The 25,994-nt window shown below is 40.5% G+C and overlaps 1 protein-coding gene across 1 annotated transcript; it reads right to left on the bottom strand.

Moving 5' to 3' along the window:
- Nucleotides 1-744: 744 nt before the first annotated feature.
- EDNRB (endothelin receptor type B) lies at nt 745-24,493 on the bottom strand. Its single transcript, XM_044249924.1, has 8 exons — nt 24,387-24,493; nt 23,036-23,571; nt 7,895-8,007; nt 7,548-7,752; nt 6,018-6,167; nt 5,480-5,613; nt 4,805-4,913; nt 745-3,137 (listed from the first exon to the last, which is right to left on the bottom strand). Exons 2-8 carry the CDS (start codon nt 23,519-23,521, stop codon nt 3,003-3,005), a joined length of 1,332 nt encoding a protein of 443 aa, XP_044105859.1. The 5' UTR covers nt 23,522-23,571; nt 24,387-24,493; the 3' UTR covers nt 745-3,002.
- Between the last annotated feature and the right edge of the window lie 1,501 nt (nt 24,494-25,994).

Raw genomic sequence — 25,994 nt, forward strand, 5'->3', positions numbered from 1 at the left:
GGGTACTGCCTCTGCTTGCCCTTCCTTTACTTCTCACAGAGCACAGGAATTCTGAACTTCTCTATCTCTAATGCTCAGCTGAGATTAGGCAGCTGAAATTCAGCAAAGGTCAGGGGTCACTCATAGAAACCTCTGGAACACTAGGCTGGTTTTTGTCAGACAAAGAAAGGGATTATGTGCTAAGAGACATAGCACATGAACCTTGAGAGCATTCAGTAGATGGTTATTTACTGCTTGTTTCCTTTTGGATTGTATTAAAATTTTGTTATTACTTTGTCTCCTAGGAAACTTGCATTTTATTAATCTCATCCTACCTTACACATAGTAAACACTCAAAAGAAGCTTGTGAAATGAAGTGAGGAATCCCCAAATCTCATTTCAACCTTTCACTTCTGATCTTTGGTACAATAATGATTAACTGGTGAAATGCTCCAAAGTCAGGCAACCAGAAATGGAAAGACAGGAGGGGCCATTGGAAACTATCATCCAGATATTCAGCTTTGGAACACCGAATGTCTGTATGTATATCTGGTTACTCTCAACACTAAAACAACAATGACAACAATGACAATGCAGCCCGGAGACCAGAAACCTGGCATTTTAATTTAACAATTTTTATATTTCCTTGATTATTGTATGCTTAACATAAATAATGTCTACTTGTAACATTTGTATTATCTTTCAGTACTTTATCAATTAGTATTTAAGAAATCATTCCTATGCAGTAAAAAAAATAAGCTGGCCTTTTTTTGTTTAACAATTTAAATTTTTATTGATTTTGTTTACACAATAATGAATCAGCAACTACAGTAGTTGCCACTTTAAGTGGCCACAGAAAAACAAAATAGATAATTATTTTACATGCTTATGTTACAATTTTGTAAAGTTCACTACAGCATTTCCATGTTTTGCTATAAATTGTATTCCTTTGGCCATATCAGTTTTAATCATGTCAAAGAGATCATGTTTGTTTCTTACCAACTTTTATCAGTATGCTAAAATTTTGAAATCAGACATTTTTAGAAAAGCTATTGAATGCAACTTCTTGATAAATAGTACATGTATATACTCTTCGTGTGCAGTTTCCAAAATTTGGCAAGATGATTACAGACCACAGTTTGATATGGAGAAAAAAAGGGTACTGGGATGTAAGGGAGGAGGAAGAACCAAAACCCAGTCCATGGTAATAAAAATGTACTAAAACTTAAGTAGGAGAAAAAAATATATTAATAAACTGTGAAGATATTCGTCACCCAAAGTGAATTTAAAATAAAAGTTTGACATGTCTTTTGTGTTGACAAGCGTCTGAAAAAGTGATTGGGAAGAAACTAATAAACAAGATTGTGAGTGATGTGTAAATAGAATCCATGTGGCATGTGAATTAATTATTGTCCTTGTTTTTGGGCCACACTGTTGGGTTTTGGCTTACTGTATTATCACAGTAAATGCTGGCAGACAGCTACACTGCTAGCTCATTTCCAACATGTGGCCCAGGGTTACTGAAAGGAAAAAAAAAAAAAAAGTAGAAACTGTTATATTTTAAGACGGAGCTAAAGCTCTTGGGCCCAATTTATTCCTGAGCCACTCTGAGAACACTGAGCTGTGTTTTGCTGGAACAGAATCAGGACCTTTTGCATTGATGTGACGGGGCAATGACGAACGTCAGGCTAAGAATGGGAATCTGTCCCCATGGGTTTCCTCTCACCCCACCTCATTTCCTCTCCCTTCCATTCTCTCTTGGACGTATTTTCACACACATATCATACCAAGTTAACCTAAGGCACTTGGCTGGGGAGATGAAAGAATGAGGCAAGAAGGCACGAGGAGCTCTTACAGTCCCAAAAGGCAGTTTTGCCTGTATGTGACAAAAAAGCACCACGTTGAGAACTGTTTTCTAGTAGTTATTTACAAAAAGAATACAAAAATTAGTAATAAGCTTTACAGGTAGCTGTTAAATTGATTAATCTGCGTGATTTAAAAAGACAGTATTATCATTACCATATGAGACCTATGCCAGAGACAATTTTAACTACCGTCTGTGGGAGAGAATGCTGCTTTCTCCTGGGCCGTGCGGACACGGCTCCGGGCACCACGCATGCTGTCCACGATGGCGTTGCTGACATTTCTCCATCGTAAAGGTGTGAACGCTGGGGCCAGCCCTTTGTATCATCATCTGCATGTCCTATATCGTAGCTAAGTATTGACAGATGACAAAACTAAACAAATAGTGTTTGGACTACAATAATGAAAGAAGAAAAATGTTTTAATAATCCCCCCAAAATTGTGGGTAACGTTTTCTTTGCAGAGTACATGAATGGGAGATTTCAAAGCAGTCTTTTGGGATTGCATTCCATAGCTCCTCTCTCTTTCCCTTGGTGACATTTGATCTTATCCGAACGCAGAAACGTTAATGATTTTCGAAAACCTCAATCTCCCTTTCTGATACTACCTCCTGATCCTTCAAATATGTTTCTCATGTCAGAAAAATATACCAGCTAACCTGCTTTCACATTTTATAACCTAACCAATGGTGTGACACCATGAATAAAAAAGTTCTTTTGAAGGATTTAAAAAAAAAAATTAAGTTGAGTCATTTAAACTTTATTTAAAAATGCCATTTTTAAAAACACCATTTTCCTTTATATCAGATTCACATTAATTTAAAAAATAAACCTCTTTAATAGGAATGCAGAGTGAGCTCAGCTTAAAGGTAAGTGGGGCAAAATATACTGGAAGCTATCAAGAGCTACTCTGGGTGCTGATTGTAAAAAATTAAGTGCTTTCATGATGAGGCTTTCCCAATTCTCCCTGCTTTTCTTCGCCTGCTGTAAACAGCTCATGGAATGTCATGTGTCACTGTGAGTGTTAAGAGAAGAATCACTCTTACATTCTTACATCGTTCTGTGCAAGCGCACGGTTGTTTTGTTTTGGCAAAGACCTCCTTGATTTAATGACTTCTGTCCACAATAGAGAATGTGGCATTAAGTGAATATGCCTTCTTTTTAAGATGAGCTGTATTTATTACTGGAACGGAAGTTGTCATATCCGTGATCATTAGCTTTGAACTTCAAGCACGACTGCTTTTCCTCCAAGGACTGTTTTTCTTCAAAGGACTGGCACCAGCAGCACAAGCATGACTGTGCAGAGCAAAAGAACCTGTTACTCGTTCACACCAGTGACACTGGGTTCACTCCTCCTACTTTCTGGGGTTCTGACTTTCTTGGCGTGGTCAGGAGCTCTCAGCCCCTTTCTTTCCATGCTCTCTTATTCTTCCCTTTAACAATATATGATTATGTAAGTCATATATGATAATTTTTTAAACCAGAAAATACAGAAAAGGGTGCCTGGGTGGCTCAGTGGGTTAAAGCCTCTGCCTTTGGCTCGGGTCATGGTCTTGGGGTCCTGGGGATCGAGTCCTGCCTCGGGCTCTCTGCTCAGCAGGGAGCCTGCTTCCTCCTCTCTCTCTGCCTGCCTCTTTGCCTACTTGCGATCTTTCTCTATCAAATAAATAAATAAAATCTTACAAAAATAATAATAAAAATACAGAAAAAATGTCTATTAGGAAAACTCATCTTTTCATTAAATTTAAAGGGAAAAGCCACTTAAGGCTTGATACTTACTCTTGATTACTTGAAAAATTCTCATAATATCTGATAAATATATAACTCAAGACATTTTCCTATGCAAATGGAAATACTACACACATCCATACACGTGACTGTATATGTGTGTGTTTGTAGAAGTGTGTGTATGATTTATCTTAATATAACTGTACTGTATGTACTAGTCCATAGCCTGCTTTTTCTCACCTGATGGTGTCACAAACATCTTCGCATGTCAATGAACTTAGTATTGTATTGCTGGTTTGTGTTAGGCACATCTTATGGTCATGTACCTTTTCAACATTATCACACAATAACTTATAAAGTATACAAGTGTCTCAGTTTTGTTTGTCCAATTTCTTTTCTTGGATTTTTTTAAATCCAAAACTTTGTTTGTACTGTTTGCTTTCTGATAATCTATATGTCTAAGAAAGTGGGAGGTCCACTGTTTTCTGTGCTATAAAATGAGGGAGTTGATCTTGATGAATGTTCTTGCTCTGAGATCCATGAGTCTATGAGACTGACTTAGTTTTACAAGGAAGCCAAGTTCTTTCCAGGAGTGAACTCCCAGGGACAAATGGGTCATGCCCATATCAGGGAAGGGACTATTTCATTCATGTTAGATTGTTAAAGGAGTCAATGAATGGATGGATGGATGTTACAACGCAAGTGGCCAAATCGAGAATAATGACACATATTCCATGTCAAGTAGCACATCTCTGCTATACAAACAAGGTGGAAAAGAGGAGGCAAAACCTCAATTAAATGTCTTCATTTGGCTTGCTATTCTCACTCCAAATGAGTACTATAACTAAATGAGTTAAAATCCAAACCAGGCTGTGCAGTCCCAAACCTCCCAAAAGATGGGAACTTTGCATTTCATTCATGTTTAGCTCTTATTTGATCAGATGATATCTGTCAGAAATCACTATCTGTACTTTTTGCTAGTTTTCTGAGCATTTCTAGGAGTGCCACTGATCGGTTGAGGTGGTGGAAACTAGCTGAGGAGGATTTATAGGTGGAAATCAAATAGAGTGATTTATGAGCAGAACCCACATTTAAAAAAAAATCATTCATGATGTAATGCAAGGGAAAACTGTAAAACAATTTACTAAATCTCTTTAGATAGAAGTATGAATAGTTTGGGAAGGCTATATTTGATGCTAGGCCAAAAAGAGCTTTTTATTTTGAAATAATCCTACCTTAAAGCAGTTTTTGAATCTTTTGCTCACCAAATACAGAGCTATAGGATTAATGCAGGAATTCAGGGAAGCCATGTTGATGCCAATGTAGTCCAATACCAACAAAAAGCTGCAAAACACGACCCAAATATGTCTGTGAATAATACACTGCTTTACGCATGCATTCTTGGCAAACTCTGGAGTTTTTGTGAAGGAAAAAGTTATTCATATCCTTAATTTTTGGCTTTATCACTGGTCTTTGCTAAGGATGATCTCTCTCTCTCTGTCTCTCTCCCTCTGTTTCTCTCTGCTAGCAAGCCCCTCTGCCCATGCCCAGTTCTCTTTTAAACAATAAAATCTCATTTGAAGTGTGGAGGCCAGCTGCTAAGAAGGCTTCACAAAGTGTGCAAAGGAGACTCCGAGGTGGAATTTCCAATTGTGGCGCCCACTCATCACTTTGACAGCTCTGCCTCTCCATTTCCAGTGTTCTCACAAGTCCCCTTGATTCTTTCCCCTACAACAGGGGTGAAGACCAAAAATGGGAATCTTAATTGCTTCCTAAAGACTAGCAAAATGGTACTCTCTCTGCTATGAAAGGGATCAATGGAAAACAAAACAAAACTAAACTAAACTAAAACCCAAAAACTTCTGAATGGCATTTACCTACAAAAACTTTGTCTATTTTATGTTTCTTACCTCAAAAGCTCACATCTATTAGGATCATTCGGGTTATAAAGAGTGAGCTTCAAAATCCTGCTGAGATGAAGGGGAAGCCAGCATAGGGCGAAGACAAGGACCAGGCAGAAGACTGTTTTGGCTACTTCCCGTCTCTGAAATAAAACCAGAGCCAGAGACTAAATAGATGGTTCAGATAATCACAGCGGTCTCTCTCTTCCCAAACAGAACCTTTAATATTGTTTACAGAAAGTCCGTGGTATTTGTAAAAATCCTGAACACAGAGTTTTAAGTTGAATAGTTACTGTGAATTAGAACTAAATTGACCTCAGATTCATCTTTAAAGAGTAATGGCTCTTTCTAGATCCTTTTAGATTCGGTAGAATAGAATATCTCTAGATAGAGAATAAAAAAGATATTCTTTTGTGTATTCAAAAAATACCAGAAGCAAGAAAAAGGAAATACACTTCAGTATGTAATAATTTTTATTGCTATAATAATTTTCGAATTCATAAGCATCATTGTAATCATGAGTCAGCACATATTTCTGTTCTCTTACCTGCTTTAAGTGGTCATTTAGAGCAATCTGCATGCCACTCTTCTTTCTCAACATTTCACAGGTCATCAGGGTATAAAAAAAAGCAGTGATGGCCAATGGCAAGCAGAAATAGAAACTAAACAGCCACCAATCTTTAGCTGTCTTGTAAAACTATGGCAAAAAAAAAAGAGAATTGCATGATTATCATTCCTCTGTAAAAAAAATCTTATATACCAAGTGCTAAATAAAAAGACAAACAAACGAACAATATACTCATCAAGGAATAATTATCTTCTAAAGTAGATCCATTTCATAGAGGCTGTATAGAATCTTTGAGGCCACGTCTACTGAACAAATAATTAAATACTTACACTAAATGAAACAAACTTTCCCTAAAGAGCATTTTAATTCTCTAAGGCAGTGTGCTGTAATTATGTACAAAAATTTAAGCAGTTGGGTAAAATTAAAAAAATATGTAGTATTCCAAATATTTTTGCCTTCACATAAGCAAAATATCTATAATGTATTCATGCGAAATACCATATCTGAATATGTAAAGACGCCCTAATGTTTAAGAGAAGGTTTCACTTTTTAACAAATCTGTTTTCTGGAAAAAAATTGATGTGGAAAGGTCTGTACAAATCATTTTGCTAAGAAATGTGTAAATCTAATTTATAATTGGAAAATCAAAGCTGCTTAAGACTCATGCCTTTTATTCTATTTCTGCTCTTTTTGCTTTGTTTTTAAACTCTTGCTCCAAATAGATCCATGTTGGAGTAGAATTTATGTCATCTGTGCAGTACTTTTCCCTTTTAACTGATAAAACAAGAAGTCAGCAATCTCATTCTCAATTTCACATTAATGTCTCACTTAATTCTTTTCATTACCATCATATATGTAATCCCTAAACTTGTATGTGGTCTTCTTATAGATAAAATAGAAAATAATCCTTGTGACACCTGGACCAAGTGCTTTAACTTCTCCTGACCCATCCTGGTGCGAAGAGCCTTTTACACTTGAATGACGATATGCTGACAAGTACCAGCATTGCCATGTCCCCCTATTTTGTGAATAAACATTCTTGAATAAATGGCCAAGATGAAAAATTCTTTGCAACAGCAGCTCTCCCTTCTCAGAGAGGACAGCCTTGCCGTGCAGAATCCATCCACATCAGGCCATCTTCCGCTCAATCATTTACTGAGCCATCCGCTCCCTCTGATGACCGCTGTGCTGTCTTTCGCAGAACATGCAGTAGTTGTCAGTCCTTCTGGGCAAGCTGAGTAGAGAAGCTATAAATTCAGATCGATTCTCTCAGGTGAACTTGGTTTATCTGTATCCTTGGGCACCAGGGGATTCTTGCATAAGTAGTGACCTAGCTTCCTGCAGCATGGGTCATTAGTCACCATTCTCCCCACAATCCTGGGACTCACGCTCTTAATTTATGCCAAGGACAGTCATGAATCAATAGCTTCCCAAGAAGGGAAGGTTGGGGGAAAGTAGCTAAATATTTATAAGGCAAGAACAGAAAGGAAAGGAAAAGGCAAAATTCACCTGCATGAAGGCTGTTTTCTGAGTAGGGAGAAGCAAGCAGGTTCGCAGGTAACGTCCTCTGTAGTCGAAGGTTATAATATCAAAAGCCATGGCTTCAGGGACAGCCAGAACCACAGAGACCACCCAAATTAAAACAATTTCTACTGCTGTCCATTTTGGAACCCCGATTCCTTTAATTCGACTCCAAGAGGCAACGGCTCGATATCTGAAGCACAAAATAGAATTATCTATCAAGCTGGCAGAGCCTGTTTCATTGAATTACATAGTTTATTTTCTAAGTAACAAAGCAATCACTTGTATCCTGAGCTCGTGTTCAGGATATAGCTGGCTTAAATATCCACTCTTACCTGTCAATACTTAGGGCACACAGACTCAACACAGTGATGCCCACGGAGGCCTTCTGTATGAAAGGCACCAGCTTACACATCTCAACTCCAAAGGGCCAGTCCTCCGCCAGCAGCTGCATGAGAAGACATGAAGGTCCGTGAGGGAGATACTCACACAGTGCCCTCTGAACCGCATTACTTAGTGGACCGTAATTAGCATGTGGGCGTAGGAAAGCAATTCCAGCTCTTACTGCTTTACCCATGGACTACTCCTTTGAAAAGCACCAGTGTTCGATATATGGATCAGGACAGTGGTTGGGAATAATGAAAACGCAGCCAGTTCATGAGAATTTGTTATGCATACACAGTAGCTTAGGGTCAGGATCTCGACCATGGGGCCAACCGGGGTCAGTTTTGTAAGTTCCCCTTAGAAGACGGACCCTGCTGCCCTGCAAACATCTCTTATACTGCCATGGAGTCTCACGTGCTCAGGTCATGGCCAAACCAAAATAGAGACTATAAATGTTAAAAACAGATGATAAACATTCCTCAGCTGGGGAGACTAGACCACTCCTACAGAGAACAGTGCGGCCATCTGTATACTTACTATTTACTGTAGTCAACTTGACCACCCAGTAGCTCAGCAGTAATAGTTACTCACTGCTCCGTGAACGCCCCAGACACACTCCTGTCTTAGGGCTTTACTCTCGGTGTCTCCTTATTCTGAAAGGCTCTTTCCCCACAGATCTACTCCGCAAACTCCCCTGCCTTCCTCAGATTTTGCTCAAGGCTAGTATTTTCAACATGACCTACGGTAGCCACATTGTTAGGACGGCAAAGTGTCCGGTACCCATCTCTTGCCCTACTCCACTTCTCTTTTTATCTACAGCACCTATCAACAATTATTGCATGGATTATAACATTTACTTGTTTGTTTTGTTTCATTTTCGCACTCCAGCATCCCTACAGTATAAGACAGAATAAGGTCTATGCAACCACCTAATACACCTCCTGCCGTGTAGCAGATGCTTAATATTCAAGCCCCCCAAATACAGAAGCACGAGCTCTACAAGGAGCAAAAGACAAGAGTTCTTGCTATTATACATATGTATCTGCAATCGTCTATTGTTAAACACAGTTATTTTGTTTCCTAATACAACTGGGTGGTGCCTCACACTGGTTAATGAATCACTTTAGGTAAACATCTGGATTGAGTGGTCATGAGGTTTTGAAAATAAAGGGAAGTTTTTCAAATTGATTTTTAAAAAAAAAAAAAATGTTTTAAAGAATAATCTTCCCAAAGTGAAAATTATTTTGAAACACAATGGGTCTTTCTGTCCTTTCACTAGTGAGAGGGTTCTTTGTGGAGTGTGTCGAGTTGGGTGATTATTATACTTATGGCACCAAAGGCTAAAATGAGTCGAGTATGAATATACCTTGGAGCTCCAACATGAGACCCATTTCATTTCTAAATTAGGTATGAAAAGTTACACTGTCATGGAGGACAGATGTTGGCAAACTTACACAGATATGCTTAATCTAGGGTCCTGGAAATCTATATGGCCAAGCAGGAAGGGAAGCGGGAGCCAGGTGTAGGAAGGTTAGTGGTGTCAGTCAGTGATAGAGAGTGGCGGGGTGTGGGGCAAATCACATCTAAAAGGAGAAGTTGCTAAAAAGCAAGATGCAATTTTTGCCAAGAAATTTAAAAAAAAAAAAAAAAAAAAAACCCAAACCAAACCCAAACAAAAAAATTCTCTTGCATTTAGTCAAAAAAGTTGGAGTTTATATAAAACCTCATAATTATAAAAGTTGTCAATTAACTCACATTTTTAAAAAAAACACTGTCATACAGGCACCTGGGTGGCTCAGTGGGTTAAAACCTCTGCCTTTGGATCAGGTCATGATCCCAGGGTCCTCGGATTGAGCCCCGCATTGGGCTCTCTGCTCAGTGGGGAGCTTGCTTCTCCCTCTTTCTCTGCCTGCCTCTCTGCCTACTTGTGATCTCTATCAAATAAATAAATAAAATCTTAAAAAAAACATCACTGTCATGTAACACTGTATTAACAAAAATGTATCTGTGGCCCAACTAGTATCCACTTGTGACTTCTGGATTAATCAGTTAACTCAGAATTCTGCTCATTCATTCATTCATTCAATATGTGCCAGACCCCATTCTGAGTATAGGGTGCATATCAATGAACAAGGCAAACTTCCTACTCTCATAAAGTTTATAATCTAGTGAGGGAGGTAGATTAAAAGAAACACAAATATTTTATATGGTGTCACCCAGGTATTGTCCTATGAAGAGAGTATGGTGGGATTTGGAGTAATTTTTTGATACGATTCTCAACAAGGTCTTTCTGAAGAGGCAATGTGCAAGTAAGGGACAAGACTAAAATAAGACAGTAAGCCATGCAAAGAACATTCTGGATAGAGGAAAGAGCAAGTGCAAAGGACCTGGGGTAAAAATGAGTAAAGAAGTCTAGTGAGCTGAAAGGACAGGAAGAAGGCTATCAAGGCTATAGTGGAGTGATCCAGGCCAAGTGTCTAGGAGATGAAATGGTAGAGAAAGGAGTTGGAATAATTTTTCAAAAAAATACATTGCAAGTTTTTCAACAGGGAAATGGCACACTCTTATTTATGTTTTGAAAATGATCTCTGTAGCTGCTCAATGTGGAATAGAATGTGGGGTCAAGAAAGGAAGCTTTGATACGAGGTTGTGGTAAGCTGGAGCCTGTGGTGACCTGCGGCTGAACAGAATGGGTTGTAGATGAAAGACTGAGCCTGCAAGACTTAGGATGGGGTGGATATGTGGAGTCAGGAAACTTTAAGAGGTTTGCCATATGAATGATGGAGACATTTACTGAAATGGGGGAAGACACAGGCAACTTCAGGTCTGAACCAACTATGAACTCCAGATACTTTAAAAGAACTTGGAAACCTAAGAATAAAAAGGTTTCAAACAGTTCCAGGGACTCTATCAGACTAGTTTGTTATAAATTATCCAGACAATATTTTTTTTTTAAGATTTTTAAAAAATTTATTTATTTGTCAGAGAGAGATAGGAGCTGGCCTTGGTTTACTTGGTTTATTACTCGCATAAGTAACAGATCCACATTAGAACCCACATGGTCTGATTCTAGAGTCTATACAAGGTTTTGCGAAACTGACCAGAGAAAAATGATGGTTTAGAATCAAATCAATTTGAGTATTTGTAAACCCATGGCTATGTGTCAGATAATGGTAAAATATCTAGATGCAGAAGTAAATTTCTCCTAATTACCTCATTATTTTATTTATTTTAATTTTTAAGATACTTTTATTTTTTGAATTTAAAAACAATATTTTAAAGATTTTGTTTATTTATTTGACACACACACACAGAGCATAAGCAGGGGGAGCAGCAAAGGGAGAGGGGGAAGCAGGCTCCCCACTGTGCAGGGAGCCCAGCATGGGGATTTTGCCTGATCCCAGGATGCTGGGATTATGACCTGAGCCAAAGGCAGGTGCTTGACAGGCTAAGCCACCCAGGTGCCCTCACTTAGCTATTTTATTCATATAATATCTAAAACTTAGGAAATTTTCAAATATCCTATTTTCTTAAACTATATGCAAATATGCAAATATTAGCCTCCCATAGGTACAACCATCAAATGAATCAAGATGAATGAGTGTGCAGGCCACTGAAGGGAAAAAGTCTGGCCAATGGAAATGGGCTCTGCACTGAATCTAGGCCCTGTGTTGAGGTTACTGTTGTTTTTGGCTCAGCCTAGAAATTGGGTGATTGCTCTTCATACCACTGGGAGGCCTGCAGCCCAACCTCTGACCCAGGTCATCATAGGACACAGGGATACACAAACTGAAAATTGTAACTATTCTCTTCAAGTTCAGCACAGAGATAGTCAGAAACCTAATCATAACTGAGGGACTACAATTTTCTAATCTACCCCTCCAAAAAGAAAGGAACTGTAAACTAGGGAGTATTAACCTTCATCAGCTTTCAGCCTTTCATTACTTTTTGTAGCTCCTGAGAGCCACAAAAGATGAGTGGCAAAGTGCCATATGTCACTTCTATTATTTTGTCATGAGAAGGGTGACTTTGCAAACCCTGCCTCTCTCCCATCAGAAGGCCTTCTGGAGACACTGAGAGGCCAGACACCCAGTCACAGAAACCAGGCCCACTACTGATGCTCATCTTAGTTTTAAAGGCTTCCAATAAGTCTTGGACAATTTAGTGCTGGGAGCTTATTTAAAATGTAAAGACATCAACCTTTTGTTCAGAGGTAAACAAAACCCTGAATGAAGGTGAGGGAAAGCTACTTAAGTTTAAAAACAAAAATCACTCTCCACCAAGACGCCATCTTTACATTTGGTGAAAGAATGTTCTTAGAGGGGACACCTGGGTGGCTCAGTCGGTTAAGCCGCTGCTTTGGCTCAGGACATGAGCCCAGCGTCCTGGGATTGAGTCCCACATTGGACTCCTTGCTCAGCAAGGAGCCCGTTTCTTTCTCTGCCTCTGCCTGGCACTCTGCCTGCTTGTGCATACTCTCTTTCTCTCTCTGACGAATAAATAAATAAATGAAATCTTAAAAAAAAAAAGAATGTTCTTAGAGATTTTTATAACTGGAAATTAATTATTTTGCTATTTTTTGACAAAAATCAACATCCAATACCTAATGTGAAGCCCAACAATACAGCTTTCCTCTTTGTAGGGGAAATTGGTTCCTTTTATTGCAAGAGGAAGCAATTCTAACTCTAAATCCAGCAATAACAACCTCTTATTCCTTATGTTTCGTTTTTTCTTGAGACTTTACCCCGTTCAATGACAAAACCTAAGGGCAAGATCTGATTACTGAACACAACAAATCAAGTATGTAATCAAACAAGTCTCCTTAATTGCAGTCAATGTTAGAGTTCTGTATTGTTTCTAGGTCCCTGTGACATGAATTAAATTTTTAGATTCTGCTTAAAAGTAAACTTGAATACATGTTACCTACTATTTATTAAATGTGAGCCAGTTAGAAAATACTCCCATTAACTGTTACTGGTTTTCACGTTGTGATGGCTCATCCAACAAAGAGATTTTTTTACCGTTATGTCCTAGAGCAAAGTGGTGTCCATTTGACAAATGAGAGTCCACGCTTGTGCTGATCCCTTTCCCCTACGGCTTATACAGCTCCCCTAGAATATTTCTTTTGTATGAATAAAAACAAATAAATGAATCAACACTAGATTGAAAAAAGACGTGATCATACTGATTATAAGGTTTCTACTCAAAGATGACCATAACTTTATAACTTTATGTTGCAATAGCAGTTTAAGAAAGGAAAAAGTCCATGGCATCCAAATACATTATTTTTAAATTATATTTAGAAGTTATTTTTATATTATGGAGTTTTTTTCTTAATTTCTAAAAGGGTAAACAGCATGAACAGGAAATAAATACATTTTCTTTATAAGTATTGTTAAGTGAGTCCTACAAAGTCTCCAGCTGAGGGATTTACATTTTTCATTTCTCTTTTTAATTAAAAATTACACTCTTGAGAAATCAAATGGAAAAAAAAAAACCCTGTTAATACATACCATTGTTAATGCCTGAAGGAATCAAGCCCCATAAAGTCAGGAAATTTGAAAGTTAACCGTCTCACACTAATAAATGTTCAATCGCCTCATTAACCATGTATATACTATTTTCTTATCTTCTCTCTCTCTCTCTCTCTCTCTCTCTTTTAACTTAAGAGGATATACTGAGCTTTAACTGTTTATTTGTTTCAGATATTCTGTAACATTTATAATGTCCAGCATAGTGCCTAGCACACAGTGGCGACTCATTAAAAGCTTGTTGATTAGCAGTGAACGAGCACATGGAAAGATGAAAAGAATCAATGTGATCGTAAGACAGAAATCTTGTGATTAACATTTTTGTTATGAACTTTCAGTTCTCATATTTGAAACAAATTCTATTTATTTATTTATTTATTTATTTGACAGAGATCACAAGTAGGCAGAGAGGCAGGCAGAGAGAGAGGAGGAAGCAGGCTCCCTGCGATGCGGGGCTCCATCCCAGGACCTTGGGATCATGACCTGAGCTGAAGGCAGAGGCTTTAACCACTGAGCCACCCAGGTGCCCCTGAAACAAATTCTTTAGAGAACAGAGAGGGCTATGCATTTATTTTTTTGTATTGTCCAATCCCTGCCCTTCCTTCTTCCTTCCAGATCAGGTATTCTTGACACATGAAGCCAGGGTCGTTAAGGGGTTGAGGATGATGCGTGGCTCTTCTCTTTTCAGAGTTCTGCATTCCAAGCAGGCTAGAAAATGTGAAAAGCAGAAACTCCTTTCCGTCCTCTCTTCCTCAAAGCTGCCAGGGAAATGAATGACATAAAACAGAACCTACCATTTCTCACTGTCTCATGGGATCCTACAAGGAGCATTAGTTGTAAATTTGATGGAGATGAGTGACGTAAGCGTGGAGATGCTGTAGGAGATGATTGTTTCAGAGGCTGGGTGAGCAGCGTATGAGTAAACACCAGGGTTACTTGGCCAGATTGCTGTGATAAGCTGTGTATATTGCCTTCAAATGGCTGGATTACAGAAAAGTTTTTACAATAAGAGTCAAAAGAGGTAGAGAATGGAGTGGTCGTGTTTCACAACTTTGGGAAAGGGTGTATTCTTCATTTTTTTTTTTTCTCTGTTTTATAGAGCTGGTAAGAGTTTTTCTGGATTTGAAGTGACTTTTTAAAGACAGAACAGCCTCATTCAAGGATTTCCATTTCTTTTTAAAATCACACATAGGGACAGAATTTAAAGTAAGCTGATGGTCAAATACGTAGAAAATAACTTTTTTGATGTATAGTGTACCTGTGCCCTTAGGGACAAATATCAATTACAAATTCCATCCTGCACTCACTAAAATGCACTAAACACTAAAAATTAAGTCATGTGGATTAGAAATATGTGGGTCAGAAATAATGCTGGCTTATCCTTCAGGGATGACACTTAAACAGACCACAATGTGAGCAGTACCTCCTGGCATTGCAAAAGACGGAGGCTCTGTCTCTGGGAATTTTGCATGCCCACCAACAAAACAGGGTTTTCCCCACTCTGGAAACATTCCTATGGCTTGCCGAAATAGAATGATGAGTCCATGAAGATGAATTAAGTTTCTTGAAACAAAATCTCCAGGAGAAGCAAAGAGATAGAAAAATAAATAAATAAATAAATATCTTAGGAGAAATTTAAGTTCACTTTAAATATATTTTCCTAAGTGTTACAGTGAAATCTATTTCCAAGTCTGTGACAGGTCAATATATAGACTGCTACTCTCCTCTTATCTGAACTTAACATATCCATAGTTTATGCCTAAAAACTCAGACACATTACACATTCTGAAGAATTCAACAAAGAGCATTAAGAAATGTTCTTTCCTAAACCTAGCTTATTAACAGAGTTACTTATCTGAACTATATCTTCTAGGATCCCTAGGACACCTGAAGAAGCAAGAATTACAACTCAGTGGTCTCGTGGCTTAGAAAGAGATTTGCAAACTTTGTGAAGTTTGCACAAACTTTATTAAATCATTTCATGTCTTAAATTGCATTCTATCCAGAGATGATCTTAGGGAACACTGGTAAGATAGGACGAGAAGACTTGATTACTATGGAATCTAAAAGCTCTTTAAAATAATTTGGAAATACTGAATGTGGGCGGGGAGAAGATTTGTACAATGTAAACATCCAGAGAATAGTTTTCCTCCTTTCTGGAACCTACAATGGAGTTAACGAGGAAAGAAGTAGAGAGAGGACACAAGTCAGGAGGCCTGGGTATGGTCGAGAGTCAGGGTCAGAGAAGGGGCAAGAAATACGTCAGTCCACTTTGCTAATACATTTCTGACTCAAGCATGACCCTCCTTCTCTCTTACCACCTCACTTTGGCTGTTTTCTTTTTTCGTTTACATTTTCACCAGAGGGTCTATAGGAGAAGAGAAATAATCAATCCCTAAAATAAAAGCACTGGGAAGAACAGAAATCTAAGAAGAGAGGACTTGTTGGCTAAGGTATATCCAATATCCAATACACCACACTCGGCTGTTTCCCAAACATAACCCATCTCGTCTTAACTCTGCGAAGTCCTGAAAGAGAATGTTTCACATCATAAATTACATCTTGAATCTTATTTCAACTTGGGCTTTATCTGTCAACACCCTTTAAAGCACTTAATCACTTATTAGCATTTGGCATGTTTCTCTAAAAATAATCAACTATAGCATATTAGCCACACGGACATAACCTTATATGGTTTTTTCTTTGAGAAATGAAGAACGTGGCTCCCTGGCTTGGAAACAACAGTGTCTTGGCTCTGTCCTCCTCTTGTATAGCTATGGAAATATCTTCAATCTTGACCGACTCATTTAAAGTGAGCAAAGAAAAGATGTAAAGCCTTTGATAGATAAGCCTTCCCATGCTGAAAGGAACATTGCCCTGATATTTTAAGAGGCTTGGATTTATGGAGTGACCAAGTGGCAGATCAAAGGCAAATGCAAGAAGTAGCACAAGGTTAACCTAGGGAAGTTTGATCACCCACGGCCGAGAGTTTGCCAATCATTTTGTTACAGGAGTCCACGTATGGAACCGTGAATTGGGAATATGAAATCTCAAGTTTCTGGGTTATTTGAATTATGCTATTAACCTATTATTTAATTATGACTAATATCCTCATATAAGATGAGGAGCAAATATCCTCCTTTTCCCATCTAAGCAGTTATAAAAAATATGATTAGAAAAGTCCACTGTCCTGGGGTACCTGGGGAACTCAGTCCATTAAACCTCTACCTTCAGTTTAGGTCATAATCTCAGGGTCCTGAGATCAAGCCCAGCATCAGGCTTCCTGCTCAGTGGGGAGCCTGCTCAACACCACCACCCCCTCCCTGCCTCCGCTCTGCCTGCCTCCGCTCTGCCTTCTTAACTTGCGATCTCTCTCTTCGCATCAGATGAATAAATAAAATCTTAAAAAAAGAAGGAAAGAGAGAAAGAAAAGTCCAGTGTCCTTACATTTATGTATAACATCTTTTGTCAAGAAGCATCTATCTTGGGGAGCCTGGGTGGCTCAGTGGGTTAAAGCTTCTGCCTTTGGCTCAGGTCGTGATCCCAGGGTCATGGGATCGAGCCCCGCACCGGGCTCTCTGCTCAGCAGGGAGCCTGCTTCCCCCTCTCTGTCTCTGTCTGCCTCTCTGCCTACTTGTGATCTCTGCCTGTCAAGTAAATAAATTAAAAAAAAAAATCATCTATCATGTATTGACTGTTGACTAAGCTAGGTGGATATTGGGGTGTTAGTTTTATTTGTTAGTTGATTCTAGGTCATTTAGAGCTAATAGTTTAACTCTTTATTAGTACCTTTAGAAAGCTAATTCTTTAAATGTGTTGAATTGGTGCTCCTTAACATTTTTTCCACATCAAGTAAATGAATCTCAAGGTATCTAGGTTATATTTGGGTTCAAGAACTTCTACTAGAACATCTCTAAATTCTACAAAAATTTCAGTAAAATATCTCAATAACTTAATTGGTGTTACTATCTTAGAGGAAATCAGACTCCCCTATCCAGTGATACTTTTACTTCATGTATTGTTCTATGTGCATAAATTCCCATTTACTGACCAGAAAATTATAATTTCAAAAGTTAAATTTGATGGTGTTCAATTGACTTTGACTTCTAACTATGAAACTAGTAATCACATACACAAACTTGTTAAGTACTGGAAGTAGTGTAGGACTAGAAGTGAGAAAGGTAAGCTTTTTCAGAAAGATAGTGTCGCAAGCAGGAAATGTCTGATTACCTGACAAGGTCACTTCACTCAAAACTCATTTGTGCATTCAGTGAAGCAATTCCACGTTTTTACATGCCAGAGTTTAAATGTGAGGTGTATCCTACTTTAACTAGTTAAACATTAAAGATCAGCAATTTTGCCTCTCAGAAGTATGAAGGCAGGCTTTTTGCCTCTAATAGAGCCTATAAAATCTTTTTTTTTTTTTTTTTTTTTTAAAGATTTTTATGTATTTGACACAGAGAGAGAAACAGTGAGAGAAGGAACACCAGCAGGGGGAGTGGGAGAGGGAGAAGCAGGCTTGCCACTGAGAAGGGAGACCGATTCGGGGCTTGATCTCAGGACCCTGGGATCATGACCAGAGCCAAGGGCAGGTGCTTAACGACAGAGCCATGCAGGTGCCCCGCCTAGAAAATCTGAATAACAAAGCCATCCAATGGCTCTCCACCATCACTGGACACAATTAAATGTGGATCTTTATCAAACAAATGTTCCTGTCTTTACAGTTCACAAGCCAATTTGTTTGCAAATACAGTATGCTTACACATAAAGGAAGTGCGACTTAAGAATTAACTGTATTAACTTAGTTATCCATGACAATATAACACAGATTGAAAGTGTTAAGTAAAATCCAGAGATAAGTTAAAAATTTATTATTTGCTCAAGAATTTTTAATTGCTTGAGAAGTTAAAAGTTAAATAAATTTTAGCTTCAACTTGCCATCAAGCTTTGTTAAATATCACTGCTAAATCAAACCGAACCAACCAACCAACCAACCAACCACAACATAAAACCTTCACAGCATCCGGAAGTATGCCCAGCTCTTTTGCTTTTCGCACAGCTTTGGCAACTTTGACATCAGGGTTACTACAACTTAGTTAGTTGGGTTTTCATCAGTAACAGGCACTTAGGTTACCGTATTCACTGCAGTCTACACAGGAAGGGCACAATTTGTGAATAAGAAGAGATCCATCCTCACATCAGATATTTACAAATCCTGGCTTTTGGTTCAGATATAGATATAGACCATGTACATGCCGGCATGGCGACCCATGTATATATTAGAGATAGACATTAATACATGTATATCTGTATGGAGATGTTACATAAAATAGTGATTCAGACTAAGAGGACTATCATGCCTCTGGGGCACAAATGTAGAGAGAACTATCACAATCACAAATGCACATATCCTTTGATTCAGGAGTTCTAGTTTAGAAATTTACCCTTCAGATATGGTCACACATGTATGCAAAGCCATTTGTATAAATATATTATTTGTAGTTACTTTTATAATGGCAAAAGCTGGAAAAAAAACCCCAAAATTTACATTCTTATTCATACACCCATACACACGTAACATTTATTCTTTGCTAACTCATGTCAGGCACTGTGCCAAATGATATTCACCTATCCATTTATATATGAACTTATGTGTTCACATATATACATATAGAAATAGACATAGAGACCTTTGAATATCCTCTTTGGATGACTGCAGTTTTCATTTTCACCTGGATAGCCTGATAGAATGTGGCATGTTAGAGCCTAGCATATACTGCTGAGAAGGGTAAACCAGGCTCTTCTTTCAGCATATTTAGGTGAGTATGTGAGGCACTTCAACAGCTTCTCTCTGCCGGGTGTCCTCCAACACCTCTCTGGCCTTCGTCAGAGGATTTCCTCTCCGACACAAGAGACCTGATAAGAAGACGGACTCTACCTGGAAGTTTCCAGAGACCCAGTCCCTTGAAGGAGTCAAGGAAGAAGAGATCTATAGCCTAAGGTTTGTCAGCATCTCACAGCAGCCCCTCCCTGTGAAGTTGTTTCTCATTCTACAGCAGCAGCAATGACTATGATAGTTTGGGGTTTGCCAACTTTTTTGAACACTGGATTTACTGAACCCTAGATTAATGTAATAGATTCACATTGACGTTTATGGTCCCTTGGGTGTGCCAACAGATGGGTTGGGTGGGTTCTATAAACCCCCCAGAATTTTGTGAATGTTGGTTGCGTGTGTGTGTGTGTATGAATAAGAATGAAAATTTGTTTATGTTTTATATATAGATATATAAAATTAATATGCCATATTAATTATAATATATATTTTATATAATATATACAGTGAACTGAATTCTGAAAGAGAATTGTAATACCCCACAAAAACAAAATTAGAACTCACTGATTTCACTTAAGTTACTTTGTGCTAAGTATGATACCTTGGCATGCTGAAATTCTAAATGCATTTTTAAAAACTTACTTAAATGTTTTCACAGTTATTTAGGGGCATAAATAGCTTTTAACTAGTCTGAATTGGGTGTTTTGGTAAATAAAGCCTCCAGAAAAACAATGATATTATCCATATTATATACTAAAGAACATTTGAAGAGGATTTCAGGAGATAGAAATCTTCAAATGGGGGGGGTGGCACCTAGGAGGTTCAGTTACTTAGGCAACTGCCTTCAGCTCAGGTGATGATCCCTGGGTCCTGGGATAGAGTCCTGCAGAAAGTCCAACTTTCTGCCCAGCTGGAGTCTGCTTCTCTCTGCTTCTCTGCTCCTCTACCACTGCCCCTCTCCTTACTAGTGCTCTCTCTCAAATAAATAAATAAAATCTTAAAAAAAGAGAAATCTTCAAATGTCTCAGATGAGAACTGAAAACATACGCCAAGTATCCTATTGTGTGTTATCGTATCATATAATCCCACCAGTGTACTCAAATGAGGTTCTAGCAATACTCCATGCGGGAGAAGGGCATGCTGTGCCTGAGCTCACTCAGTGCAGAGGGTCAGGGAAGACCACAGTTTCTAGGACCAGATGGATGCATTTGAGCCCTAGTTTCATCACTATCCAGTGGTGTACCACTGGGCAAGTTACTTCTTCACCTCTCCAACATGTAGTTTTCCCATAAAACAGGAATGACAACAATGTATCCTCCAGAGGGTTTCTTGCAGTGATTTCGTGAAATAAACCGAGAACCTGTGCATAATAGTTGGCATCCATTATTATTATATTATGCTTCAAGTGACACATATTTATGAACACCATAAAAATAAACCAAAGGCTCCCACATAGGATTCCATGTTGGCAAACATGGCAATGGGACCTTGTTCTTTGTGATGGATTTGTTTATGACCAACATAAATGACTAGATGGCCAGATTTGTAATGACTCATTAGTCTGTTTACTTCAGAAGTAAAAACACAGCTTTAACGGACTGAATGGTTACAGGCAAAATGATGTAATTTCCTAGGGAAATCATAAAGAAAATTGAAATGAAAGTAAAAGCTGTGCCCCCTTGGGAGTCAGATATCCTCTGGTTGATCGAGCATAATCATTTGACCAGACAGACAAAGTAAGATCGTCCTGGAAAAGCTTATTTCATCCGGCCTAGAAGCAACACATCTAGAAGAAAATGTCCTCAACTCCATCTTCCACTCAGCACTTGAGCTGCTGGCTGACTTAGGAAGGTCTCTGACTCAGAGACTGAGCCGGACATATGGGATTTTCTGAGATTTCCCCAGAGAGACCCTTCACAAGATTCTCTGCAAGCCTAGCAAACCTAGACTGCTATCTCCCTTTTCAGAAAGCTCTCATTTAACACTTCTTACTTCTCAACACCTTGTACTCTACAGTTTCTCAAGTTAACTTTGGTGAATTGAATTGGAATCCTTTGCCAAATTGGAAGGCTAAGACTTGGCCTGTGGGACTCCCAAACGAAGTAAGTGTGTCACCTCTGGCTCTAATAGAACTGTCACTGCATTTAAGGGAACCATTTCAGATGGTGCTTCTCCCAGGAAACACTCAGACTTCAGAAGAACAGGTTGCCATGCAGGATTTTAGGATTTCTTCTATTTATCCCCCATTTGTGGGAGTGTTTCCTTCTAGAGCCTGGATCTTAATCTGAATCCTATTTCTAAACTTCAGAAATTGCTAAAATTCTCTTAAAGAATGGCTATTTGGATTAGGACTTAAAGGCATGGCTTATAGCTTATGGCTCAACAAAGATTGAACTTCCCTCCCCATGCTTTTCTAGCCCTCCATGCCATATTTTTCCCTTGTACTGAGCCCTGGACTACCTTCAGGAAAATTTCCAAAGCACCTTCCCATTCCTTTACTTTGGTTCTGTTCTTCTTTATGGCTTTCTGTTGCTGATCATGATGGGTAAGGAGAGTTTCACATACTTGCATGGGTCTTTAGAATCTTCCTGATCTTTCACTTAGGCTATTCTTCTTAGCACCACAAAACCCCAGTAAGTGGGCTCTAACAGCCTCATTGTAGGTTCGAGGGAATTGAAGCCCAGAGATGTTGGGATGTGTCTAGAGTTCCAAAGCAACCTGGAGTCAAATAATGTGGGGGTGTATGTCCTGTTCTAGCTCTCCCTGCCTGTTTCCTCTGGTGCCCATATTAATCACAGTAATGCTAGCTACTGAAAGCCTTAAAGACCTCATATGGAAAGCACCCACCCCTCGCCTTTGGTTTGTTAACAAGGTAATGGGTGTGTGGGGGGGTACAACTTGTACTCTGGACCTGATAGATTTGGATCTGTTTCCCACCTCCATCTCTTACTAACTATAAGACTTTGAGCATCTTATCAGTCATCTGTAAAAATGGAGAAATACCTACTTGTGGGTTGTCAAAAGTCCATTTCAGTGCTTGGCCCCCTGTAGACATGTGATAAAGAGTCGGTACAATACAGTCATTCACAGCAGGTGAACTGTGTTAGTGTACTCACTAGTCTGGGTCTTTTCTAACCCATTTGTTCCCCCCAAACCCATTCCAGCCCCTCTACTTTCAGGGCCCTCTACAAAAGTGCTTCCCAAGGTTAATGTGCATATGAATCACCTAAGTAACTTAAGACGCGGATTCTGCTTTTCCAAGTCTGGCCTGCACTTGGAGTTCTAACAGGTTCTCTGGTGATATCAGTTCTGCCGATCCACGGACCATACCTTTGCAGAGAGAATGGACCCAGTGAGCTGTGTTTAGGGACTGAATATAAATACTTCAGGACCAGTGGTTCTCAAGCTTTACAGTTCATCATCATCACACAAAGGGCTTGTTAAAATACAGACTATTGCACTCCATCCCAGAGTTTCTGAATCAGCAGGCTGGAGATGCGGCCCTAAAATTTCATTTCTAACAAGTTCCCAAGTGATGCTGATCTTGCTGGGCTGGGGACTACATTTGATCTAAGCTTAGCCTAAGTTTACTGAAGATCAGTAGGGAATTTATTTCCAGTGATACTAACTTTAGGAGGCGATGGATCTTCTTGAGTAAGTGTCCCCCAAAGGCTGTCCCATCTCCCTCCTCCTAACTAGGTACCCTCCCAAAGATATTAACCCTTTACCTTGTAGACAGTGATGGGGATGTCAATGATGATGTGCAGCAGGTCTCCCAGAGCCAAGCTGGCTATCAAGATATTAGGGCCGTTTCGCATGCACTTGTTCTTGTAAATGATTCTCAGCAGTGTGGAGTTGCCGATGATGCCTATCACAAACACTAGACAGGACACCACCGTGTTGATATACTTGAAAGTCTCCTTGATCTCAAAGGATTTTTCGCAGGGGGGAGGGGAGAAGGCGCGTCGAGGGGCTCCAGGTGTTCTTCCTGCTTTATGCATCTGCGGAGATGCAGAGGACCACGGCGCGCTGGAGTTGGAACCCCTCAGCCAGGAAACCTCAGTGGGGGGCGTCGTTATCTCTCCGTGTCCCAGAAGTGGCAGAGTAGTCCCGGCCGGCGGGAATCCTGGCTCTTCTCCCTGGACCCCCGCCACGCCACAGGCGAGGATCAACGCCACCAGGGCGCGTCTGCCCCAGCTTAGCAGAAGCTGCATGTTGCTGCCTGCTCCAGTGGGCGTCCGGTGGCTGCTCTGCAGCTTTGAGTCTGGAGACCAGCAAGGGAAGAAAGACAGGACGCTTGGGTCAGCTACCCCAGCCACGCCCCTGCTCCGCTCCGGCAGAGCGCAGCCGCGCCGCCACTACCCGCGCGCAAATGTAACTCAAGTTTGCGCGCCGGTGCTGAGCTGGTGCGCGTGACCCTCCTGCGCCCGTCGATTGTCCTTCCCGCTCCAGTTATCCCTGTGTTTTTTGGGTTTTTTTGTTTTTTCCTCCCTGGCGTTCCCCCGAGGGATAAGTGACTCGCAGTGGCGCGGGGCATTCTGGAAGGGGTGTGCCAGGGCGAAAAGGATGGGTGTCCGAGGCAGAGCTCTGAGCTCCCTGGTGTGCCCCGAGGAAGCACGTACGTTCTGGCTACAGACGCGTGGGAACTGGGGAATCAAGGCACTTAAAGGCCAAGCGCAGACGCCAATCTGCATTTCGCTCCCCAGGGAACGCAGATTCCCGGTGTCTGAACCACAGGACTCCCCGGGGCGAGTGAAAGCCGCTACTTCCCAGCTGCCTGCGCCCGGAGTGCCCCCGCGCCCCCCGGAGTGTACCGACTGACTCAGACACTTAACTCGTCCGACTTGGGGGAGTAGCAGCATTAACTCGCAAGTGTCTGTCCCCTCAAAGTGACTTTTGACTCTCATGTGCTCTCCTCTTCCAACCTCCTTTACTCCAACAATACAATTCATTGTATTCTAGACATCTTTTTAAAAAATTAGATATACTATATATATATCCCCAACTACTAACCCAGACTGAAGCCCCAGGATAAGGTTCAATCACTGATTTAATTCCACACCAAGGCAGAGTGTTTACCTCTCGAATCGGGAGCACCAGGCGCAGAGCGACCAGCGGTGACCTCCTTCCCGGGAAGCTCTGCTCGCAGCTCGCCTGCAGCCCGCTCCGGGGGCGAGCACGCCTCCCTTCAGCCGCGGGCGGGTCTGGCTCTGACGAAACGCGGAGGGAATGCCAGACCAAGTAGCCTCCACACTCGCTCGGTCGGGGTCCTTGCTGTCCCTAGACAAGTACTTTTATTCATGCGTCCCTTCCCCATCAATCACCGCCAGACTCCTCCCGCGCCTTCCGACCGCTCTGCAACCTTTCCCCTGGGCGATGCCTGGACAGCATCAGCAGGAGCTGCCCGCCGGAGAGGGCAGTCCCTGGCCAGGGACGCGTCCCGACAGCCTGTTGGTGGTCGGAGTTCTGAGTTCTTCAAACGACCCTCCTAAACCAAGGGCAAGTTTTCACGCACCCGGAGAGGCGCTGGGGCTCCAGACCCGAGCAGGGTTCTGTATTTAAGTTTACCTGGACTCTTGATGAGGAGTGTGAGTTCGCTTTCCCATTAAGTACCCCGGGGCTGGTATATAGACCTGGTAGATTTGCGGGCTCTGCTCTTTGCTGTTTTTGATTTGCCCGCAGATTTCAAGTCCACATCACACCAAACACAGGAGGGCAAGATTCTTCCTTCTCAAGCCCTGTCCCCGCCCTAGGAGAGCACTAAAATTCCTCCATCATTTCTCCTAGCAGCTGCCATTCTCCTTTCTTCCTGCTATGTCCTCAAGTGTTTTGTCAGGCCCTCTCAGGAATTTGTATACTGTTGAGGGATTGGATACCTATAGGGGACATAGGAATAATCAGAAAGCTGCCATTCACATGCAAGGTGTTTTTTCTTTATCAGGCAGGGCAATAAAATCAATTCTTCCTATCCACTTTTGAACTCAGTTTTTATGGGGTAGAGAGAAACAATGGGGACTGGCAGTTTTACCCAAAGATTGTGTAAAACAGGTCAGATCCAGGTTGTGCAATGAACGTTGAATATTACTCTGCTGTCCTCCACTCGGCTAAATCCCTATTCCGACTGTAAAATTTCATGCTCAGGAGGAACTATTCCATGTAGTAATTCACCCAGAGATGAGGGGGTTCATTCTTGGCTTCACAGCCAATTAATACTATAGACGGGATAAGGATTTTAGATTTTTGTCTTCTGTGCAACGCTTCCTGGGAAAGCAGACGTGGAATGTCAATTTCTATTTAAAAAGGTGAACTTTAAGTGTGAAATATGGTCTAAAGAACATAATGAAAGCGTAAGGCTAAAGGAATGAGAAATGTGGTCTAGGGGTGTGAGTGCTAATTCCAAACCTGGCTATTTTGGGCATAGTACTTATCCTCCCTGTCTGGGAAAAAAGGTCAGCATTCACTTGCTTCATAGCTAAGTAAAAATATAAAATGTTATGTGAATGAGGAATCATATGGATGTATTTGGGGTATGAATGTTTTGCTGCTTGGGATTTGCCCGACTTACACAAGCCTTCTCCTCGTACATTACGCATGGAGCCCCTGCAGATGAGGTCCCTTTCATTCTCCCATCTTTACCAGCACCTTCACTCACGTTCTGTGCACTCGGTTCTGGATGCTGAGGCACAC

This window comes from Neovison vison, chromosome 5 (genome assembly GCF_020171115.1).
Source record: "Neovison vison isolate M4711 chromosome 5, ASM_NN_V1, whole genome shotgun sequence".
NCBI lineage: Eukaryota > Metazoa > Chordata > Mammalia > Carnivora > Mustelidae > Neogale > Neogale vison.

Excerpts from the sequence above, each read along its gene's own strand:
- EDNRB (XM_044249924.1), bottom strand. The coding sequence starts at position 23,521 with ATGCAGCTTCTGCTAAGCTGGGGCAGACGCGCCCTGGTGGCGTTGATC. Across the intron at positions 7,753-7,894 it reads TGTGCCCTAAGTATTGACAG|ATATCGAGCCGTTGCCTCTT; the intron begins GTAAGAGTGGAT and ends TTTGTGCTTCAG. Across the intron at positions 3,138-4,804 it reads GATTCAAAAACTGCTTTAAG|TCATGCTTGTGCTGCTGGTG; the intron begins GTAGGATTATTT and ends TGCTCTGCACAG.